General features: G+C 39.9%; 1 protein-coding gene across 8 annotated transcripts in view; it reads right to left on the bottom strand.

Annotated features, from left to right (window-relative positions):
- The window catches only part of Mecom (MDS1 and EVI1 complex locus), a 549,590-nt gene that overhangs the window by 280,093 nt on the left and 245,585 nt on the right, over positions 1–23,912 (bottom strand). For all 8 annotated transcript variants that reach the window (XM_055626062.1, XM_055626056.1, XM_055626057.1 and 5 more), the window contains exon 2: positions 2,747–3,090. In XM_055626062.1, coding sequence (XP_055482037.1) covers positions 2,747–3,090 — 344 coding nt within the window. The remainder of the gene's footprint in view (positions 1–2,746; positions 3,091–23,912) is intronic.

The following is a 23,912-nucleotide window of genomic DNA, read 5'->3' as shown; positions in this document are numbered from 1 at the left end:
AAGAAGAAGAAGAAGAAGAAGAAGAAGAAGAAGAAGAAGAAGAAGAAAAAGAAAAAGAAGAAGGCGGCCCAGAAAGGCCTTTGTAGTTACAACAAAATTTTTGGTCTAATAAGATAACAGGAGAAGCAGGTACAATTAAAGATGTATATGACATCAGGACAATTCAAACTGAGCACACAGGAGTAGACAAAAAGTAATGTGAAAGTGATTGCGAATGGATTTTATATTAACTAGGTAGAGTCTAGAGCTCAGCTACACCACCAAGGAGGTTTACCAAAACCACAAAAGGCCTTCTCGGTGGCCTTCCTTACTCATTATATCTACAGAGCACACAATCTACATTCTTAAAATTGTGGGGAGGGCTAGCAAGATGGCTCAACAGGTAAAGGAACTTGGTGCCAAGCTTGCCAACCTGGGTTTGATTCACAGAAACTACATCTTAGAAGGAAAGGACTAATTCCCACAAGTTGTTCCTTGACCTCCACACATGTATGGTGGCACACAGAAATACATGCCTATGTGCATGTACACACACACACACACACAAATGTAAAAAAATTAAAAGGGTAAGCATTAAAATATTAAAGAATGATATAAAACTGGCCATCAGCTAGATTCTTACAGGACAGAAACAGGTTGCCTGATCTTCAGCCAGAAAGTCATGAACTATTCAAAAGCATCTATAAATCTAGGCAGTCAAAACAGCTCAGGTTTAACATAATGAAGCAAATGATTTTATATTGCTCAAGGTTAATATCTGTTGGTGTGCATGCTAAAGATATTTCCCTCCTCTGCTGGAAAGATATTTCAAGGATTAAGGAGCCCGGTTCAATTCCCAGCACCCACATGGCAGCTCACAACTGTCTGTACCACCAATTCCAAGGGATCTGACTCCTTCACACTAACGCACATAAAATAAAATTAAACAAATTATTTTAAAAAGATATTTTCTCTATTGAGAAAAAATTATCTAATAATTTTTTAATTTCCTTAAATACAAAAGTTTCCCCAGGTTCATGAGCAACCCATAGGCAGTCTGTCTATAAAGATCTCATCCTATACTTTGCAACACTGTAACTGCAAACTGATTTCACAGTTAAGTTCTGTCCATTCCTAGACTTCTGGAGAATCTTGACCAGAGCTACACTTGTTTAACTCCAGAGATTTGGTAATAAAAGTTTAATGAGTTACTTATTATTAGACTGTTGATAGCCATTATTTTAAGGTTAACAATAATGACGTAAAATTCATGCACATTTCACTTAAAACATTCAGACTCACATATCCATTAATGCTACAGTGGTTTTGAAAACCTCTTATTAACACATGTGTCTAAAAGTAATTTTAGTATGCCACACCCTTCCCAAGGATATGGCCAGGGACAAAACTACAAAAAACTGCTCACCTGCAACCATGTTTAAGCCAGAACTTAACCTTTGGCACTTCAGAATTTGAATAAGAGCTGTTTTCATTGTGGAATTTTGAATACATTTTACAAAGGGACACACAAAAGTCAAGAGGACAAAAAGTTGAAATTACATCCTGCAGGGACTGCATATTCATTTCTATTTAAAAGCTAACCAGATATTCTATTAATGATCATAAATATTAAGAGAACATACCAAAATAAATCCTGTTTATCTGATTTTCATCCAGCTGAAATGTCGCAAAGGGCATGCTCTCACGCATGTCTACAACCACTGTTGACCTGTGCAGAAGCTGCCTACAAGTTTTTCTGCTACAGACCAGGTTTTCCAGAAATTATGACATTACGGTTTAGTTCACAACATTTTTCAAAGTATAAAAATAAGCCAGACTTGACGGCCTATGCCTGTAATCCCAGCGTCTGCTGGGAGGCTGAGTCAAGAGGAGTGAGAGTTCCAGGTTGATCTGGTCAAGAAAAAACTCCATTTCAAGCAATGAAAATAAAAATTAAAAAAAATAAATGTAATATATATATATATTTATATATATAATACTGTATTAGAATAAAATGGGAAAAAAAGTGACAAAGCGATGAATTTAAAACTGCACATCACCTGTCCTTTTTGAAATGAAATGGGATGAAATATTGTTACTGATGACATCAATTGTTGGATGCTGCCTGATGGGTTCTAGGCACCGAACAGCTGAAACTAGTGACTAATTCTATAATTACCTGGTGCTCTTATTTTCATATATGAATTATCCATTAAATCAATTAAGATGTAAAGCATCATCACAGATTTCTGTGATGACGACTGCATGTAGAGTAAAAAAATAGTATTTTTTGTTAAAAGGAGGTGAACTATATGAGAGGAGGACATAGGGAAAGGAAAATATAGAATGAAAGTAAAACCAGCTTGACAAAACACTACAGAAAAAGTATGCTTTACTCCAATCCTTCAAGCCTTCTCCATGTAATAAAAGGTAACATGCGATGTACATTTCTTATAAGTAACTTTGTCTGCTAACCCCGCGTGCTATTTATGATATTCTGAATGGCAACTGAGAAACCACAGCTGCTTCTTTTCATCTTTTTAGACTGATATGCTCCTTTGCCCATTCTTCAGCTGTGATCCCTTTTACCGCGCTCTTCCTTTAAGCAACACATTGCTTTATCAAACAGTGAGATTGTAAGGGAGTTGATCCTTAAACATCAATGAAGACGGGCTCCCCCAAAAGGAATATCCTCATGGTCACATATGAAATTAGTCTCTTTATAGACTTGAATGCACATGCGTGCTAAATCAAAAGATGTTCTTACCTCCCATCCATAGCTGGAGTCTTTCAGGTCCTCCCTCTGCTCTCCCATATATGGCCCAAACTTTTCACCTATTTCAATCTTCCTTTTGGTCCATATTCCAAGTCCTGCTCCAGGCATATTTGACTCTCGAAGTTCAAATTCATCAGGAATGGGGATGTCATCAGGGATGTAGATGGGGGCTTTGTAAGGAGAGCCCTCCTTGGGAGTGAAAGAGTCACTGGACGTGCCAGGGGAGCATGGCTCTTGGATGTGGAGGGAGGGAGCGCCGGCTATCCCATCAGCATCAGCATCTGGCATTTCTTCCAAAGGTATTTCAGGGTAGCTGCCATAAGCACACTCATTACCTGAAAATAAATAAGAACTTCATGAACTTCTACCAATAAACTGAGACAAAATTCCATCGGGGTAGTAACCATGGTAAGTTGTTCACTGCAAGCAAAACAGAGAAGACCATTGTTAAAAATGTGTCCCATTAAAAAATTGTTATTCCCAGGGGAAGGGGATGGATTATGTCTTCTACTTTATCTGGGATAAAGTAATAAACCCAGTATGTTAATCCTCAACTTTTAATATTGCACAGGCCAGCCCTACCCATCACCCACAGGCAAAGTTCCCGGCAGCTTATTTATCAGTGAGTGTGAATAAAATAGAGATAACGAGTAACATAGGCAACTACTACCCCCAAGCCACCCCAAACCGAGAGCCAACAGGACTATGTATATACCACAACAGAAAGTTGGATCGATCAAGTCATAGAATCTCAAAACAAATGCAACAGGCTGCCAAGCACTCCAAAGGCTGCCATGTATAACAAGGCTCAAATGTGTGCAGCCAGATTATTAATGGAGTAGTAGTCTGTGTTTATCCTTCTTCTGTTAGTGGGTTTTGTTTTTGTTTTTTCTATTTCAGACAAGTCATCAAGCTCTTGGTATTTCCCTGCTTCAGTAGCTCATTCTGTAGAAACTGAAAAGTCCTAAAAGCTAAAATCATTTGTAAAATTAGGTAGATCTGGGGTCTGGACAGCTTGCTCAATGGCTTCCCATACTTGCTGCTCTTGCAGAATACTTGTGTTTGGTTTCCCGCACCTACACAGTAATTAATTGTAACTACTTGTAACTTTAGTTCCAAGAAACCTGACACCTTCTTCTGGCATCTGCAGGCACCAGACAAGCACATGGTACACATACATGCATGCAGGCAAACATCTATGTACATAAAACAAAACTGACAAATTTTCAAAGGTGAAGAGACAGGAGGTCTCTTTATCTTTTGGTACGCTCATGTTAAGTGTACCAAAAAGAGGAAAAAAATTCTCCAGACTGCCAAGTCAGAGAGTTCACTGCCTCTGTATAAAGAAGAATCCTAGGGAAGAGACAAAGGCTAAGCCCTGTTTACAGTGGCTTTAAGGATTTCTCAAAAAAGCACAGTCCCACACCAGAAGTCTCTGAATATACCATGAGACATTGAGGTCTTCACAATATATATATATATTTAGGACTTTAGGAAGAAGGTAAGGGAATGGAAAGAATAATGGCTGAGTAGAATTTCTCACCAGCTGGAGGGAATTTTCCATTGTTATTAAGCAAAGTAGGTATGTGTCTTTCTCTTTTAGAGTTATGAACAGAAAGTCAATCCATGTTGCTTTGACTCATAAGGACCTCAAGGACAGAAGTAAGAAAAAAGGGCTAAAATGATAAGGAAGCTGATTCTGGTCAGAACCACCAGAAGGTAAACTGGATGGCTTATGATTGTTGCCATAGCATTTCTATCATAGCCTAGGTAACCAGGAGTCATTCATGATATGGAAGAACTCCAGTCTCAGATCAGCGACCTTTAGTCTCTTACCAACCCTACAGTTGTATGTTTTATGAAAGCCTTCTGAGATGGGTTATGGGCTACAAGGTAAAAGACATTCTATCATAATTTATTCCCTGATTCATTACAGAAAGTCACAATGCCACTCATCAGCAACTTTCCATTGAGTACTGGATCCTGCTTCTTGCAGTTCCATAAAATAAGAGCAATAATACATGCAAAGCTATCTTTTAATGAAAGTCTAGGTTTTTATTCAAACATTTAAATCAAGCCTGTGACCAAAGTAAAGGGTGCAAGGTTGTGTTTCTTACGTAGTTCTCAGCATGCCAGTTCATTATCACTCAAGTTCAGCATGATGTGCAAAATCGTGACCATTGTCACCTGCCCTCTAATTGAGGACCTTGGCCATTTCCTCAATCCAACTAGGAGTGTTATCTTTTCCCTAATTGTCCATGTTAGATGCTTCAAAGTAACACCGAGATTCGCTCTCTTTTTCTTATAATCTGTTCTTTCACAAAATTCATTAATTTCATCTGATCTTTTTTCCAATCACATTTAGCATCTAAATTTTCTAACAGTGCATGTTCTTCATTGGTCTCCAGACTACCAGACTCTTGACTTTAGGTCCCAATACTGAAGTCATCTTCCCAGCACATCTTCCTTCCTGCCCAACAGGCTCTAATGGCTTCCAGGTTCTCAAGCTAAAGTAGAAAAAAAAAATCTCTTTTTGAAGACATTCCCTCTTGATTTTCAACACTCCTCAACAGGGATAGCTTGAGCTACAAGCTGATCTTTGCCTCCTGAACTTGGCAAGCAGTTTTTTTTTTTTTTTCCATCGTGGCTATCCACCCCTATCTCTAGTCTAACCAATTACCAATCTTCCTTCCAGGTCAAGCTCCAAGTTGGGTTCCCACATGTCCTGTCAACATCCCAGTCAATACAAATACCTCCTTCCTCTATAAGCTTACAGAATTTTCTCTTTCTTTTCTGCAATCAAATAATAGGCATTGCCACTTGGAGTTTAATGTTTTCTCTCGACCAAGGAGATAGATCCTTGGAATTTTCACTTCAAGAGAATTCTCCACGTGATTCTGCACATACCTCTTTAATGAACAGATTAATTAAATAGATAGCTAACCTTACATATAATTTCATTGAACCATTATACCAAATCAAAAATTACCCTACTGAAAATTGGAAATTATTTTGATCCTCACAACTACCTTTAAAAAAATAAAGTGGAGCAAGGTAGATTTTCAGACTTTTTGTTCATATCAAGCATCAAAAAGTTATTTTAATAACACTCCAGAGAGAACATGAATGCGCTTGAAAATTCAATTTAAGTTCATACTTCATCAAAATACTCATTAACAGTTTGGATGCAGGAAAAACACACAGAAACCATTCCCAAACCAGACACAGTAACACAGACCTAAGGTGTCAGTTCGTTGGAAGACTAGAGGCAGAAGGACTCTGCAAGCTCAGTAGTTTAAAACAGACCTTGGCTATAGGGTATCACCATGTCTCAGAAATAAATAAATAAATAATCATAATAAATTAAAATTAAAAATCAATGGCATTTCTCTAGAATTGTAGCATTTAACTGCCATAAATGGAAAGTTACAATATAAATCCTCAAAGTAAGTCATTGCTCATTGTCAAGATTTTTATTTTCATTAAGGAATGCTACAAAGTGAATAACATCATGGGATTTATAAACCTCCCAATCTAAGAAGTAGAGAATAAAAAAAAACACCTAAACAAGTAGAAAACAATATTCTTCCAGTAATTCTCAATGAAAGGCCAGTAAATTTCCTCCCTGAGTTAAATCAGTCAAACTCTCAGGTCTAACAAAAGAGTCTCAAATCCTAGAAAGAGACCGAGATGATTGAATCTGTGCCATCCCACTAACATAGTGAATCCTATGGTCTCCTTGTTCCCCACAAATTCTCCCTGTTCAGAGTCTAAATGAGAGTGCTGGGAACCCAGCTCCAGCAAGATACGCATGCTTCCTGCCTGCTGCATAGACAAAAGCTCAGGCAATCTGTCTTTAGCCACCATCCAGCTAGTATCATTTGAATTAAATCTAAAAAGAGCTGGGATGACAAAAATGGAACTATAAAACTGCTGACTTTTTACCTATCAAAGCATGCAATCATATTTCAACACAATCTAGCATTTATAAAATTTTCAGCACGAATGCAATTTATCAAAGCATATTGAGTATTTGCATAAGTGAGAATAAACTAACACTTTTATGGACATTACTCAATAACTCTCCAAAAGGCTGCTAAAACATTCCATCTAAATGAAAAACAACCTCCATTATTCTTTCTCCATTAAATCTCTGTTATTGGGGGGAAATGGGTAGATGTATTCCCTGGGCTATAGCTGTAGTCAATTAAAGATTTCCTGGACGTTGCTCTGACAGATTGGGCACATTTACAACAGGTAACTATCAGGTAGGAAGTGTAACGTACATCAGTGGGCCCATAAAGATAAATAACCCTTGTAACTTCTTGGAGCTGAGCTGCCTCTACCTGTAATTCGCTTCATGCATCCTTTGATTGTGTCATTAACTCGGTGAGGACAGGAAGAAAAGCTTATTGTTGGATTTTAGGCAATGGCTTGGGAAATACTACTGGAAATCAACTTGTTCAATTCAAATTTTAAGTATTCTCATATCCCGAGAGACCAATCAACAGCCCACACTTCAGTTAGACCCTACTCATTTCTGAGGCTGTCTGAATAACTCTCCAGGATTCCAGTAAGAAAGAGTTTCACTTGGACAACATCAGAATCCAAGGGGAAGATTGAAAACTTAATACCAATAATAACAGCATTCACTGCTGCGTCCAGGCTCTCTCGTTTAGACACTCACCACAGTCGAGGAAAAAAATGATGTGAAAAAAATAGTTTGTTGTTCTTCAAATGGAGAATCTGATAGTAAAAGATGCTAAGCAGGCTACCTACAATTAGCAACTGTTTGAACCGAGTTTTCTCTTTCTTTTACAGGCTACTTGCTTTTTCCTTTCTTTAAACATATGCCTAGGATTGTGTTTCATAAAAAGTATGGCTCCTATGTAAGTAATTTGTTGTTCAGCCTTTTCATTTGATAGTTTATTGTGAATGTTTTCTCTTTTTTCCCCGTTTTCTAAACTTACATGTAATTTCTGTATGTTCTTCTATTATAGGAATCCATAGTCAGTGAAACGTTTCTACGCTCTTAGTTTTTTTTTACCATAGTATCAGCAAAATAAATATCCTCTACATAAATATTTGTATTCACTCATTTCAATTTTCTTAGATTGGATCCTCATTAAAAGCTAAATAAAACCTAGTAAGTATTAAAAATTTCTTTTCCAAATACATCAATCAATTTATACTCCTACCAGCCACACTTACAGGTACTACTATGTCCTATTTTTTCATTTTTATCAGTAGGAAAAAATATTTATCATTTTTAAAATTTATAGTTTAGTGATTACTAAATGTTATCAATCATTCATACTTCTTCCACTACATATTATGCATAGCTTCTCTCATTTTTTAAATGGGAGAAATCTTCAACTCTGTCTTATTAATGATAAAAAACTAGCCCTTTGATGTACTTTTGTTCATTTTGTCTATAATTTGCTATTTGATATAGTAACAGAACTTTTTAACTTTAGTGGAACTAAGTCCATGATGTCTTTGTTTTTTTTTACACTTTCTTAGAAAGTCCTCACCTATTCTTACAGGGGTGGGGTGTTCTCTTATATTTTCTTTGAGTTTCATAGATGCTTTTCTTCCAGCCCTGGATTACCAGTGATTTACTACTCAGTGAAAAGCAGAGAAAAAATGATTTCATTTATTTGAGCTCCTATGAACGGCAGGCTAGGAAAAAAAAAATGTCGTTTCACTTATAATTCTTTGGCCCTTATTTGCAAGGCTGGCCTAAAATGCTTTCTCTTTTTGTGGGATTTATATAACTCACCATTTGTTTCTTTTGGCTTCTCTGCTTAGTTTAACTGAAAATCTTCTGGGCAGATGCCATTCAAACGCCTGAGTTTCACCCATTAATAGCATCTAATGGCCATTGAAATGCTTATCACTCTGTGCCGTCCTTGCTGATGGTAGCGGAAATGTTTTCCTTTCTGCTCACGACATCAGTTCATTGATAGAAAGTCTTCAGCAACTAATGCAATGTTAACACTAATATTTAAAGCACATCGTTGTAGTTTAGCTATAAAGTGGAGTGACCAAACAAGAAATCATGTTGACTTGGCTGTACAAACTTGCCGATAATATGCATATCCATGCGCATTTGCTAGTATGTGAGTGGTGTGCTGTGGGGTGTGTGTGTGTGTGTGTGTGTGTGTGTGTGTGGTACTTAGCAGCTCCCTAATCTTAAAAATAGGCTGAGACAGAAACACGATTTGAGATCTCAGACAGACTGTTGAGATCATAGCTGCATGAAACAGCTGCCAAGAGGAGCCCAACTAGGGAATTGAACAGATTAGGTAACTCAGAAATTTAGACATTTCCCCCCATTATGTTCCTCATTGCAGTTTTGTAATAAAAACACGAGCAAACTTCAAAGGAAGCTCTGCAGTAAAGGTTAATTGCTGCTAAAGGAGAGGTTGGGCCCAAGCGCCTGTACTCTGTGCCCAACTCACAAGCAGACAGGAAGGATTACACGTGGCTGAGAGCAGAGGATGTGTGCCCAGCATCAGGAGAGGAGCTCGGCCAAACCTCAGGCCCCACCAGGGACCTCCAGGGAGGACGTGAGCATATGGACATGAGTCTAGGAGTCCAGTGGCCAGGGAAGGGAGGGGGAAGACTTCAGTTTCCTTTCCAAATTAAAACAGGACATGCTCTTCTTCCCTCCTCAGGACAATTCCTGAGTGGTGACAGAGGCATGTTTATGAGAAATCAAAGGATGTCAGGGACCAGCTTTTCTCCACCAGTGGCAGAACCATTGAACATGTGGGGGAAAGGGAGGAGCCCAAATAATACCAGATACACAAACAGAGCAAAGAAGGAGGCAATGAACTGGCCACTGAAATAGTCTAAAATGTCCCCCAAGAAAATTAAATTTAACATCCCAGTGAAATGAGGAAAGGAAACTATAAAAATGAGCAAAATAGATTTCCACAAAGCTGAAAAACAATCTGTAAAGGATTAGACAAGAATCTAGCAGCACAGTTTCAGATGCAGAGGTGTCTCCTAGAAAGGTCACTGTCCCAGAGGGGTCGCGGTGGACAGCCTTCAAAGCACCAAGCTCCCAAAAACGGTGAAAAGAAAACACTCTTCAATGGCATGTTTCTACTCTGGTCTCTGTGTGTATATATATATAATATATATATATATATATATATATATATATATATATATATATATATATATATATATATGTATATTATGGCATAGCACTTGCCTTTCCAGTTGCTTGTAAACCTGGTTAAGAGCTTTTTCACCATCCTAGAAATTTCAGGCATTTCACTGAACAATATGGTTGAGGAGTTAAATGGGTAGCTCCTAAGCTATTGTGAGATGAGCTTAGCCACTTCCGGAAGCTTCTCTTCAGAAATGGTACTAAGCTTCTTTTCACATAGTTATGGAAAGAAGTTGCTAGAAAACTCATAGCTAAGGTACAAGTAAAGCCTTTAGCATCTATTTACAGACCCCAACACAACAAAATAGAGACACTAAAGGTCTGTGGGTAATGCCCAGAGGGAAAGTATGACCTGGTTAATGTTTGGCATATTCTGTTGTTAGGGAGCCTAGTCACCAGTTCATACTCGAAGACCGGGTAGGACCAGACTCATGACCTGCCAGACAGTGCCCTTTCACAGTACAGCCATTTGCCTGAACTCGCATTTAGCAGTACAAATTTTTAAGAGATTTTTGGCAACCTCTGACCTAACGGCTTTTTTTTTTCCATAAGCCTTTTATATCCCCAAAGTGACTTTGCTTCAGATTCACTTAAAGGAAAGTAGAAATGTCCCCTATTTACATCTCAGCCCACTGGCAGGTTATTTCTCAGACATCTGCAACGAGCAGGGTACAGCCTTTCAGCATTCAAGCCCTATCTACAGCAATTATTTGCCAGCATATCTAAAAGAAGGCAGGCATTTCCTGCTGCACACAAATGGGACACTCTTATCTAAATCACTGTTTAAACAGGTATTTAAGAAAACACTATCACAGGCAGGAATTTACTGATGACGGAACACATTGGTTTAGGGCTGGACAGCGATGGTTAAGGACTAGCCATTGTCAAGAAAGGAAGTATATCAGCATGAGGAAGGTATAGAGACTATTTCACAACTCCCCGGGGGTCAAGATGGAGGACCATAAAGCTTGGGAACGCAGCGGTGAAAGAGGTGGTTGCGTGGAGGTCTCCACCTGGTAACACCTCTGAACTCTGGAGCCAGTTAGAGGCAGAGCTAGAGAGCCGCCGCTCCTTGTAGGCCCTGTTCCTAATCCCATGCAATAGCATGTTGGGCAAGTTTATATCCAGGTCCACGCCGTTCAAGCGTTAGCAGATCCGCATCCTGAAAATCGGAGAATGATCAAAGCCTGACATGTAGAAATTCAGAAAATGTATTTCCTGGAAAGACACTGAGAATTGATTGGCTCTGCCACAACCTGTATATAACCTAGGCGAGAATCTACTCAGGCTCGGAAGCCCTGCTCTAACCAGTGCAACTGGAATTTATTCCCAGCGGAGGCTTATAAAGCTGGGCTGTTATTCTCACATTAAGTACACTGCCCTCTGGTGAGGGCTGTGGTTTCTGTGTGGGCAGAATGTGTGGTTTACTATGGCTAATTTGTTTATGTTGTTGACGGTGGTTTCAGAGGAAAGCATGCTAAGAAGTGATCTGATTTGCTTCCTTGCAGAGAGTGTTTAAAGGGTGGCTGAGACGGGCTGGAGGATTCGTGGGCCTCCGCTGGCGGGAGAGCGACCGGTCTCTGACCACAGCTCTGTTCAGGCAGTTGGTTCTGTCTATTGCCCCAGTCTATTCATTAAGGCTGCCTAAGGGTGGCTTGGTGCCTTTTGCCAAAACTCCTTCTCGATTCCGAAGAAGAGATCAAAACTCAGGAGCTAAAGACTGAAGAAGGAAAAAAGTGCAGTCTTGCCTTCCCTGGCAAGGATATTGTATTCTGGTATATACTGGGAGAGGAGAGTCAAACTGCTCCCGGAAACAGAGAGGCGAAACTGCTGCGGAAGGTGAAGATCAGGAAGCAAAGGAATTGAGAGCCCCCAGGAAGTGCAAAAAGCCAAGCTGCGCTGCCGGTGCTGTGAGTAAGGAGCTTGTGTGAGCTCGGGTCCATTCCACAGCAGAGCTGACGGAGACCTTCCCTACTGCTATGAAACAGAAGAACTTTCTTCCAGCCAGGAGCCCCGCATAAAGAAAAGAAAATAATTATGCATGTCTGGCAGAAGAGGGAGTTGTGGCTTGCTGAGAAAGAGGAATGTGAGCAAGCCATTAAACATTCACATAAGTGCACTCGGCTTGAAAGGAAGCAGAGAGTACCCAAAAGAATGAAATTCTCTTAGACTCTCAAACTTAGGGTTATTTTTTTTTTTCAAATGAGAGGTGGTCCTTGTTATCATAAGTTTGGTAATAAAAAGATAACAGCGCTTTGTGTCATAAGACACCATGATGGGGAATTTCCCTCTAGTCAGCTACCTTCAGGTCTGTTCTGGTTGCAAATACAGTATCTTTGGTGTAAATAAGTCTAGATGTTGCCAAGGAGTACAATCTGCCGGCCCATTCTACACTCTAAAGGGTGCCAGATTGAGTTTCCCAACACCACATCACATGAAATGTGAAATCATTCAAAATTGTGGGGGTAGGATGTCACTAAAAACATGAAGGAAAACATTCTTGTTTAATTTGAGAAAACATTATACACTTTGAAAAAATTGTTTTCAGAAAAATGTGAACAGATGTGTGTGTGTGTATGTGTGTGTACCGGCCACACTGATGATTGGAGAAGGGGTAATTTCAACATTGTTAAGTGGTAACACAAGCTGGGTATTTAACGGAATGATATAGTGTGACAACTTCATAGACTACCAAGCTGTGCCTGGAGTCTGGGAACTGTCATTATCAACATGTGTAATAACTAGTGGCATTAGGCGATCTGTACAGTATCCTTCCTGCCTAGTTGAGTCACACAGTCTGAGACAGTTGATGGGCACCAGGCAGAGCCTCCAAATGACACCTGACTTCTTACGAAAAGCATCCGGGACCTCTTCTGCATAAATTACCACAGTGTATAGCAAGAGAAGATTATAAATGTTTGCAAGACTAAATTTATTTACAAACCGGGTCTAATTTATTTATGTCTCTGGCACAATAGGCTTTTGTTGAAATATTTATGCTGTCTGTTCTTCTGCCTCACTAAGCTCTATCACAATCATAAACACCGTTGAAAAATTATTTGCAGTTAGCAGGATTTAAACTGCCCATTATATCACAAGCTGGTGCCAGTAAACTTTTGCACTGGTTGATAAAGTTTCCCCCGTGGAATAAACATACATTTGACTTTCAGACTCTTTGGAAGGCTCCATGATATGAAAAGTGAAGGTTTAAACAGATGTTCCAGGCATTGCCGGTATTATCTGAATGCTTCTGCTGCACATTTCAATTGAAACTCCATGGAAAGACTGCGTCGGGATCTGGGTTTAAATCTCTTTCTAGCACTCAAAAGGGAATCGGAGGAACAACTGTCAAGGCTATAGCCTTTGCCAAAGATGATAGCACTTGGGCTTACTTGTGTGTCCATTTGAAGACGTTTTTCAGTAACACATTGCGACTGGATCTCACAGAGCTGATAGAGATGGATAGGAAACTGAAGACGATAGAGGTAGATTAGCCCTGAATAGAAAGGCAGAAGTGGTAGGAGGCATTTGACAGTGCCACAGAAGAGGACTAAGCTGAGGTTCAGAGCAGTGAAGACTGTAACAAGAACTGAATGTGGGTCCCTGTGCAGTTGGACATCTCCAGCCTTAGACTGATGAAAACCAGATGCCATTGGCCTTTTTGTATCTACAAACTCTTCGCGTCCAGAGATTCAACCGACAACAGATGGAAGATATTCACACATATGGCAATGTCTCTACTGAACTCACACACTTTCTCTTCCCGTCATTGTTCCTAGGCAATTCAGTGGAACAAGTATTTAAGTAGCTGTGGCACTGTAGTAGTTATTGGAAGTAACCTAGCAATGGCTTAACGTTCATAGAAGGTTTGTGTAGGTTTGAGGCAAGTACTGTTATTTTATTAAAGAGGGAAGATTGAGGTGCTTTGTCTTCAAGAGTCATCTACAGTTTTCCATAGGTTCCAAGGAACAGCAATATGCACCAATTTATTGCTTTGGTTTATTTAAGAATAGACATCTTATTTTTAATCATTGGTAGAAATACACTTTCTGTTCATGTATGTTTCAGAATATCACCACATTCTTGACAGTAATCTGAAGAGAAATATAGGAATTATTTACTCTTGCTGAGGCTACAGATGACTCAGAAAATGGTCAGCAGGTTCTCAAGCAGCACGCTCACTTTCCTATTACAGGATGAGCCAAGAGAAACTGCTCAGTGGAGGCCATATCTCTGTCACGCAGTTGCCGAGCACACATTGGCACATGATAAACCTCACTGAGAAGGACTGTAAGTTCTACAACGAATGGCATAGGACTGCCTTAAAGAGTCAATGTACCTCTCCAGTGCTGCCTAGGGCCCAATGTATGACACTCACCTTCTAGCTGCAATTAGATGCCCCTCCAAATAGATCAGACATGGGTTTAATTGGCCTCAGAACAGTTGATGTACTGAGAGAAAAGACTGTCCATATTGTCCTGGAGGCTGCATCCATCCAGAACAAAAGTTAGAAAGAAAAATAAAAAGCATCCCTACTGCTTACTGATGCCCCATATTAGCACCAGATGGAGATCCACCCAAGGACTATCCACATCTGCCTACAATAGTCAAACTTAACCACAGCTACCAGAAAAAAACACACCCAAGTGCTTCTTTTTCATTATTCAGTGTAGGATGAAAACATTATTTTAAAGGTCCTAGTCTGATAAATTTTTCTTTAACAAGCTTTTTTTTTTTATTTTATTTATTTCTATGGGTTACAGCTATGACAATGAAGGGAACTAAAATCTGGCCATCACACTACTTAATGAGGACAACAAATCTGCCATTACACTACTTAATAAAGACAACAGATCCAAACATCCTTTTTTTTTTTTTTTTTTTTTTTTTTGCCAAGCACAATGACATATACACATTGTCATAGCAACAGAGAGGAGAAGGTGGGAGGATCCCTTGAATCTGGCAGTTCAAAGCTGATCTGGACAACATGAGTAAGACTATAAACAGAAGAGATATCCATTTTTTTACAGCATTGTAGAACCCAATTCTTAGGAAATCAGACAAGTATGTTTTTCTCATCAAAGCATCTGAGACGCTGCTGACCAAGATACTGTGAATCCGTGTAAATCTGGGTGAATCAAGACTATTCCAGAGAGAAATTTTGTAATGTGAGCCTATGAAGAGTGACGCCTGAATGTTCAGGATGACACCCTGATTATGCTTGCCCCACTTTTGTTGCTCTTGCTTTAGGTCTCCTTCGCTCAATTTTTAAACATTTGTCATCACTAGTAAATCTTAGCAACTGTGATCCCACATAGCTCCAGCATACAACAAAACGTCAGTCATTCAGTCAACAAGCCTTATCCAGGCAAAGCTGCTGGCGGGAAGAGGGGATCACAAAGAAGAATCAAGTGAAACTGCTGATTGGGAAGGATTTACACTCTTGACAGGGAGATAAGACAAAAGTCCAGGCAGAATGAGCATCTATGAACTTCCGCTTTAAAAAAGTCCAGTGAGGGGCAGAGAAAACAAGGATTTCACCCATCAGCCCATGAGTGATCTTCTTTTTCATTAACGGAAAACTGAAGTCAAAGATGACTAAATACTCTATTTATGATAAAGACAGATAACCAGGAGGACTGTGAGACAAAGGGTTATAGACTATGGCCGAGCCTTGGAGAGGTAATGACTTTTAATTGGATTGAGTTTATCGTACTTGCAGGGGTAGAGCAGCCTCAGAAAGAAGGATTAGCGTGATTTTCATTTTCTATTATTTGGCATAATGAGAAAACAGAGGGTGGTCCTCGTCGCTGGTACACATTGTGAGCCATAGGAGATGCTTAATATGTCAGGTTTGGGTAGCACTGAACTCTCTTATATAAACACATTTATTTGGACATAACTAAGTCAAAATAAGTCACCTGGAACAAAGGTCAGAGGTCATTAATTTGCATAGTACAAAGGATTTATGAATTTTTAAATTAATCCTCCCGGATCTGTACACCATTTCAAACAGTAGGGCACATCTACATTTTTCTTCAAAGTTTAGATAGCTTAAAGGGTCAAATGAAAAGCCTTGACTGAAGGACAGCCAGCTGAGCAGACTTCTTCTAGGTGGAAAATGAGTACAGTATAAATCCCTCTGAGCAGCAGCCCTGTATACATGACAATACAGACATGCACAAGATAGCCTGGAAAACTCTATACTGACAAAATCTTATGCAAATGTTCATGGCTCATAAACACATATCAACACATCCCAAATTTGAGAGAGCTGAAAGTGGGATGACCACCACAACATACAAGCAATAAACCTCCAACCTCCTAAGGCCCTAAGGACAGATTTTGGGTGTCTGACTGACTCATTGCAGAGTCCCCAGGATCCAGCCAAGCTTTTCACCAAAGCAAACAATTCTATGTGATCTTACTGATTCAGACATATTAGCTAAAACAACGCAATTCTATTGAATGCACTAAAGAGGCGCCATTTTCCTTTTCTGAATTGGGAAGTTCTAACATAAAAGTATCAAGCAAATTTGTCAGCAGTTTGTTTAACAATATGTAAAAGTGGACCCACTGATGCAACTGAGTTCTTACCCCAATCTACATGTACTTAACTAAAGATTCCCAGTCTCTCTCTTTCTCTCCCTGTCTCTTTCTCTCTCCCTTATATTAAAGATGCAGATAGATGGGCTTAACCAAGTGCAATCAGCTCAGAATTTATACTGCACTCTTCTCAAATTGAAACCTTTTCAACTATATTTGTTATGCAACAAATAAAAATAATCAAACAAACAAGTAGTTACATGAATGGCCCACAATTCTATCATTTCTTCCAGTATTTTTATTAGTTCTCAACAAAAGGAGGATGATAAGCCAATATTAAATACAGCCGGTATATTTTCCTCTACCCATGTTTATTATCGCATCTAATGTAAAACAATCATGTCCTGTACGATGTAGACTAACTTTCACAAGGAAAGGGACTTTGCCTTCTTCACTGATACCTTTGCAGTGCAGAGAATGATGTCTGAAACAGGACACATGCTCAATAAATATTTGTTGCATAAAAGAATAAATTCAGGAAGGGCACAGAAATGAGCCAAAAGAAATTTGGAAACTGAATCAGCTATCACCAAACTGGGCAGTGCATTCAAAGTGCACGTGGAATGTAGTTTTAAACAAACGATTTGGGGACTGGAGATGCAACACCATTGGTAAAGCCTATCCTTAGCCTGCAGGAAGCCTGAGGTCCCAACCTCTGCACTGCACAGCTTGTGTAATCCCACCACTCAGGGCAGAAAGATCAGAAGCTCAAGGTTCTAAGTCAGCCTGGCACATGTGAGACCCTGTCTCAAGTACGTTCTCTCTCTCTCTTCTTCCCGCCCTCCTCTCTCCCCCCTCTCTCCCCTTTTTCTTCCCTCCCTCTCCTTTCTTTTTCCTCTTTCTCTGGTTCTCTGTCTCTCTGTCTCTGTCTCTCTCTGTCTCTTTCTGTTTTTTCTCTCTCAATCTCTCTCTCTCCATATGTCTTCTATTACTAAACCTAGCAATAATAAAATCTTATACAATAGAATCTTTCTTTAGATCCATGGCTTCCTATTCAAGACTGTGAACTTATAATATCATAATAAGTTCAAATAGTATACAAACCGAATCTGTTTAAGCCAGAAGACCCCTGGGATCCTACCTAGCTAGGAAATTCTATGACCTCAGAAATATCCTATATTCTATCAGAACCCTTGGTTTCTGCACTTTCGTCTAATGTTATTGAATATGGTGACCACTAGCCACATCTGACAAGTGGCCACTTGAAGTGTGGCAACTCCAAGCTGAGATGAGATGAAAGTTAAAATTTTTATTATACTCCAGATTTTTAAAACCTTAATCCATGTAAAATGTAAAATACCTAGTTGAAAATTTTTATTGATATAATTTCTGATACCTACTAAAACGATGTAATTTTGGAACTGCTGGGTTTAATAAAATATAATACAATCTATTTTGTCTTTTTCATTTATCTTCTTTAATGTGGCTACTAAGATGTCTTAAATTAAGATGCACTTCATATGTCTTTTTCTGTAGATCAACACTGGATTTTAAAAATACTTCTGACCATACACAAAAATAAAGAAGAAAAAATACTTCTGACACCAAGTTGTCCTAAGAATCAAAATCAGTCATACATCTTTCCTTCCCATAAGCTTTCGGATAAAATACAAGTGCCACAAGTCATTTTCATTATTATTATTAACTGCTCTCTGTCTTTACATCTTAAGTGACAGCTCTCAAAGGTCACTGTCATTTAGATCTGCCTGTGTTCCCATAACAAAAGGTGATGAAATGCTATGTGAACAATTCATTCTCCACCCCTCCCTGTCAATATATCTCTACATAGACACTTATTGAAATGAAATACAAAGAAAGATCAATATGGTTATTGACACAGTGCAGAAAGATGAGGTAATTTGAGAACACTACACAGCCAGATTCTCAGTGATGATGTAAAAGGCAGACAGGGCTGGAAACACCTGGAGAGGCATTCATATTTGAAAGAAGCATCATCGGCCAAGGAACCGTGAGAAACACTTGAGAGTAAGCTATGCAAGGCAAATCTATTCCATGAATTTAGTCCAGCGTGCAAAAGGAAGATATCATGGTATGAATTTGTTTCTTTGCCCATCTTTCGGGTAGTGCAGTTCAGTTTCTCCAACAGAAATTCCACACCATCACCCTATAAACAACATGTGTCTTAAAACACCTGGCAGATAAAAGAATTGGAGACCTTTTAAGGTGCCATGACAATCGTGGCACGACTCGTAGGGCCGGAGGGAGGAGGAAAAGCTATTCCCTGGCTGTGTGTATGCAGCACAGCCATGATGGCATTCGGAAAAGTTCAGTGGGCACAGAGCTCAGAAACTTCAACGCTAATCTCCTGAGAGAAGCCAGTGTTCCTTCGAGGAAGGAATTGAGTTGTCTCGAGCAGGTCTGTACTCTTACCAGGTCAAGCCTCTAGACGTTTTATGAATATTAATTGATGTATTTACTGACCTTGGGCAGTTGCTAACCCAACATTCCAGCCATTGTTCAAGGCCTATCGTGTTCTTCCAGGCTGTTGGTTTTGGAGTGGCTGTGTAATCCTAGTGAGCTGCTCGAAAGGGGTGATCAATCAACACGCTGAAAGCTTATGGCTCATCCCAATACCTGCTGGCCGCTTTCAGGAGAGTATTCATGGGACTGTGTGAAATTTACATTGTGGGAGCACTAAAATACATGTGGGAACATGGCCGGCTATTGTCCCTGTTTTTTTTTTTATTATTATTAAATTTAAACAAAGTCTTTTGTTTGCAGCAAATCCTCCAAGTTTATTCTGTTGCTAACAAGTCACTCGAACCCTCTGTGCACCACTGTTCAGGTTTCTCTGTGCTTTTAAATATCTCCGTGCACACCCTTTTTGTGGTAGACAAAATAAATTAAAAATAATAAACTATTATAAAGTAATACAACTTGAAATCACTCATATATCTTACTTTGGAAGTCCGGGCAAAGGCATTGAGGAACACATAGCGTTATAATAGTTCTGCGTGGTTGAGTGTGTGCTGCAAAGTTTATACTGAGCCCCTAGAAAGCTTGAAAACTGGTGCTCATATTTGTAAAGACGTTAGAGAGTTACAGACGGTGGTTTCTTTTCTGTAACCTAATTTTTTTTTCCTAAGTGGTCCTACTCTGCCCATCTTATGTTTTTATCATGCACTTATAACGTAGCCAGAAGAGTCGAGACCATGTCCACGAACCTCCTGCAGACTTTGATTTCTCTGTTGCTTTGAGACAGCCTTCAGATCTGGGGTATCTTTTGCTCATCCACCATCAGACTGCTCCTCAGTGAGGGCCTGATGAGGCTCTGCCAGCTGGAGGTAAGCAATAATCATGTCGGCAGCATCCCACGTTACCAGTTGGAGGGTAGAAAGGAAAAAGCAAACTAACAGGCAGACAGAATGTCTGAGGCAGCTCTAGCCTCACAGGAGGATGAAGCGGCATGACCTGTGGGCCTGGGTGAAATCTTAAGGCAGGGAAAGTCTCACACAGGCAGCATTTGAGAATTATACCCTGGAGCTCTTAGAGCAAGCTCTGTGTTTTGTTTTCTAAGTTTTTTTACACATTATATTTTGATCACATTCTTTCCCCTCCCCAAAGTCCTCCAGAATCCTCTTCATTTCTCTGCCCGCCCAACTTCATGTTCTTTTTCTTTGCAAATAATTATTATTAATATTAATAACAATAATAATAAAAATTATTTTTAAAGAAAAACACCACAAACTGAAAGACAAACAAACACCAAACCATAACAAAGAAATTACCCACACACAATCACTGGAAAACAAAACACAGCCATGTGATCTGCTTTGTGTTGGCCAACTGTGCCTGAGCATGAGGCCTGTCCTTGAGTGTGGCTGGCAATAAACCTAACGCCACTCCATCGGGGAAAACTGCTTTTCCTTCTCTCAACAGCTATCAAGCCACAGCTTGGTTAGGGGTAGGACTTTGCGTCCCCTTCCTCTTCTCCATGCTGGGATTTTTGTCTGACTTGAACCCGAGTAGATCATACACCTGCTACCACACTCTGAGTTCATATATACGTTAGTCCTAATGTGTCTGGGAGACATCATTTCCCTGGAGCCATCCACTGCCTCTGGCTCCCGGCCTTTCTCTGTCCTCTGCTCTGAGCCTTGAGGGGAGGGCTTTTGATATAAACATCCCATTCAGAGCTGAGTGCTCCATGGCCTCTCACAGAGTGAGTCCTTTTATGTCTGTCTTTTCATTTTGGTATTTTCATTCCTAGCTACCAAGGGCAAGGGCCATCTATGTCTGATGAACCTTCATCTCCTCCCTCTGGAGCTATGAACACAGTAAAGGCTCACATTCAAGTCGAATTAACTTTCAAAAACTGCTGCTTATGATCTGTTTCATATTCGAGTCATACTTTTATACCTCATCTAGTTCTGAATCTTATAAGAGATTTCAAAAGTCATTGCCACCACTAGACCTATTAACTGTTCTCTGTTCAGAAAACTTGTCCAAGCAAGTGGCTGTCAAGCCTTATCTTCAGAGTTCAAGTTTAGAAATAATGGTCTCTCCTGTTAGTTTCAGATAATTATGCTTCGGCGAATTAAAAAAAAAAAAGGCAGTTTCTGAGCTTTCCACTTGAAAATATGCCCCCCAAACTGAAGATCCCCTACTTGAGAAAGCATAAGAAAAAGAAGCTTTTAGTTAACAAACAGACAACTGAACTGAACCCTAGACCACATGAGCTGTATTTCCCAAAGTCAGTGTGAGTAGGTGGAGTTTGCTTTGTACATTTTGTTGTTCATGGCGGGGGGGGGGGGGGTAGAATATTTGTACACGTGTGAGTGTGTTCACTTACACGTGTAGGTAGACCCAGAGGCTGACATCAGGTTCCTTCTCCACTGTATCTTATTGGACCAGGTTTTTCCCTGCACCTGGAGCTTTGGCTAAACTGTCAAGCAGCCTGGGTGTCTCCACCCATCCAGGGCTGGGGTTTCAGATCTGCCAAGCCTAGCTACTTCTTCCATTCTTGACAGGGATACTGGGATTGAATTCAAGTTATCTTCCTTTCATAGCAAACATTTTACCCACTGAGCCATCTGCCTGGTTCTTCTTTTTCTTTTCTAGAATAAGTGTCCTGCTCTTTTGTCCTGGCCTTAAATATTGTGGTCCATAGAGTCTTTTATTCCCTAAGTGACACCTATAAAAAGATAAGGAAATTGTTCTCACAGAAGAGTGGGTAGGGCAGGTAATAAAAGTGCCCATTTCTGAAGAATCCAAACGTCCTTGACTCGTTGGGATCTGATTCTGGAATCCCAGTTTAACAAAAGAACTCCAACCCCCTACCCAACAAAGGAATGTCTCTAAGTTTAAACTGAAGCCACACAAATACTCCACATTCTACTTCAAATACCAAGAACAACTAAGGTCTTTTTCTTCCTGCTATATTTGACATCCATTTTAATGATGCTTACTTTATTGCTTGTCAGGAAAGTGAAATGGCCTGTCGATTTTATAGAGTCTCTCCTACCTTTTGGATGGTTATATTACATTTTGAAATAAATGTATACCCCCCTCTTTTTTTTTCTTTTTAAGCCTAAATGGTGCATGTGTGGGTTGGCACTTGGCTGCCAGTGAAATGAAATCATCATTTCTGGGGTCCAAGAGAATAGATCAAAATCAAGCCAGCACTTTCATGGATGGGTATGCACTGCTAAATGGGTGTTTACCTAGAAAAGCCATCATCTGGCATGCAGAACAGAGAATGCTCTTATGCAGCTAACTCATGTATACTAAACAAATTTGGCTGGGCTGCTGTGAGAGCAGCCCAGTGGAAATTCTCAACATACATTTGTTTGATTGAGCTGTCATTCTGGGTTGATCTGCTGATGATCTGTGTCACTTTGTTTAAATGTCCTTGTGTGGGATATATATATATATATGTGCATATCACAGTGAAAAGGCAGTGTGTTTCTGTGATGGATTAAATGAAGGTGAAATCTGAGAATGACTCCTGTTTTCGATTCCTGTGTTCTCAGGCAGGTGGGTCTAGAATAATCAAGAATGTCACATTCAAACACAGGGGAAAATAAGGAGCAATTTTGATTTAAAACACATTACTGTAAAGATATATTTGCTACTGTGTTCTCCTACTATAAGAAGCCATTTAGGACTCCCCATCCAAACAAACACCATATGGACTGACTCTCAACTTCTCTTTTAAATATCCAAAATCAGGGACACAAAACTCTCTGCTGGGAACCCCTTGCCTTAGAGAGGCGAGCAAGACTCAGTGCTGATGTTTGGATTCAGAAATCAAATGCAAGATTCTGAAGCTCCTGTCTCAAATATCCATGTAATGGTTCAGATGGAAACCCAACACCACAGGGCCATACCATGTCTGAGGCACTAATCAAGTGGCTGCCTGTTTGCTCGCTGGTTAAAGCACTTCCCACAGCTAATCTCCCTAGATAGGGTCTCAGCTTTAATAACCTATGGGGTCTGCTGTTAAGTGCTGGGATCTGGCCACCATCAGCCCTGATGTCTCTGCTCTGCCAAACTCCAGACATCACGTGATGTACATATGTTCCCTCCCCTCGGCCCTTGTGGAGGTGGTAAATGAAGGGTCTGCCTTGAGCTGGGTCTTAGGCATAAACAAACAAACAAATAAACACATAAACAAATACATATTCTTGACCAAACCACTATCATAGTCCAACTTTACATATATAATTCCTTTAGGTTAATGCAAAACAGTCTCCCAAACTTCTGGCCATTAACCACTTAATATTTTTAACATATATTTAAAGATCTAGTTAGGGGTCATACAGGCATCTAATATATAACCTGGCAATTAAAGTAACTAGCTCCATTCCTGCCTCAAAAAGTAACATGCTGGTGGAGAAGACATACAAACAGCACACAGTACACTATTGACTAATTTGGCAGAGAAGGCAGTGGTAGAGTAGAAATACAGTTGGCTACTCCAAGGGACCAGAACTCAGTGGGTGACTAAGTCCCATGTAGAGGAAGGTGGTGAGTAAAAACTAATGTCAGTGCCCTGGGCAGTTGTGTGGCTACCAGAGAGCTCTAGGTGCCAGCAGGCTTAAAGAAGCCATGAAGAACAGACAATACCTCAGTCTGGAAACAGGGTGAAATCAGCTGAGATGCTCAACTAGCAAGGGCACCAAGGAAGGTGCCCAAGGTTCCTTCATTCTGCCTGCACACTCTTACGGAATGTCTATGCCTCAGAATCCCACTCTGTCCATTTAGTCCCTACACCTGTCTATACCAGTGGCCCTTATTTTCTTTGGCTTGGCAGGAGTCAACAGACTTTGTCAGTCCTAGCTCAGAAAGTGTTTGCACACAGAGCTTGGAGAACACCATCCTTTCTTAGGGAACACACACCATGTT

The sequence above is a fragment of the Psammomys obesus genome, unplaced genomic scaffold, assembly GCF_907164565.1.
Source record: "Psammomys obesus unplaced genomic scaffold, mPsaObe1.curated_primary_1811, whole genome shotgun sequence".
Lineage (NCBI taxonomy): Eukaryota > Metazoa > Chordata > Mammalia > Rodentia > Muridae > Psammomys > Psammomys obesus.
Note: the sequence above shows the minus strand (reverse complement) of the source record. Positions and strands in the feature narration are given on the sequence as shown.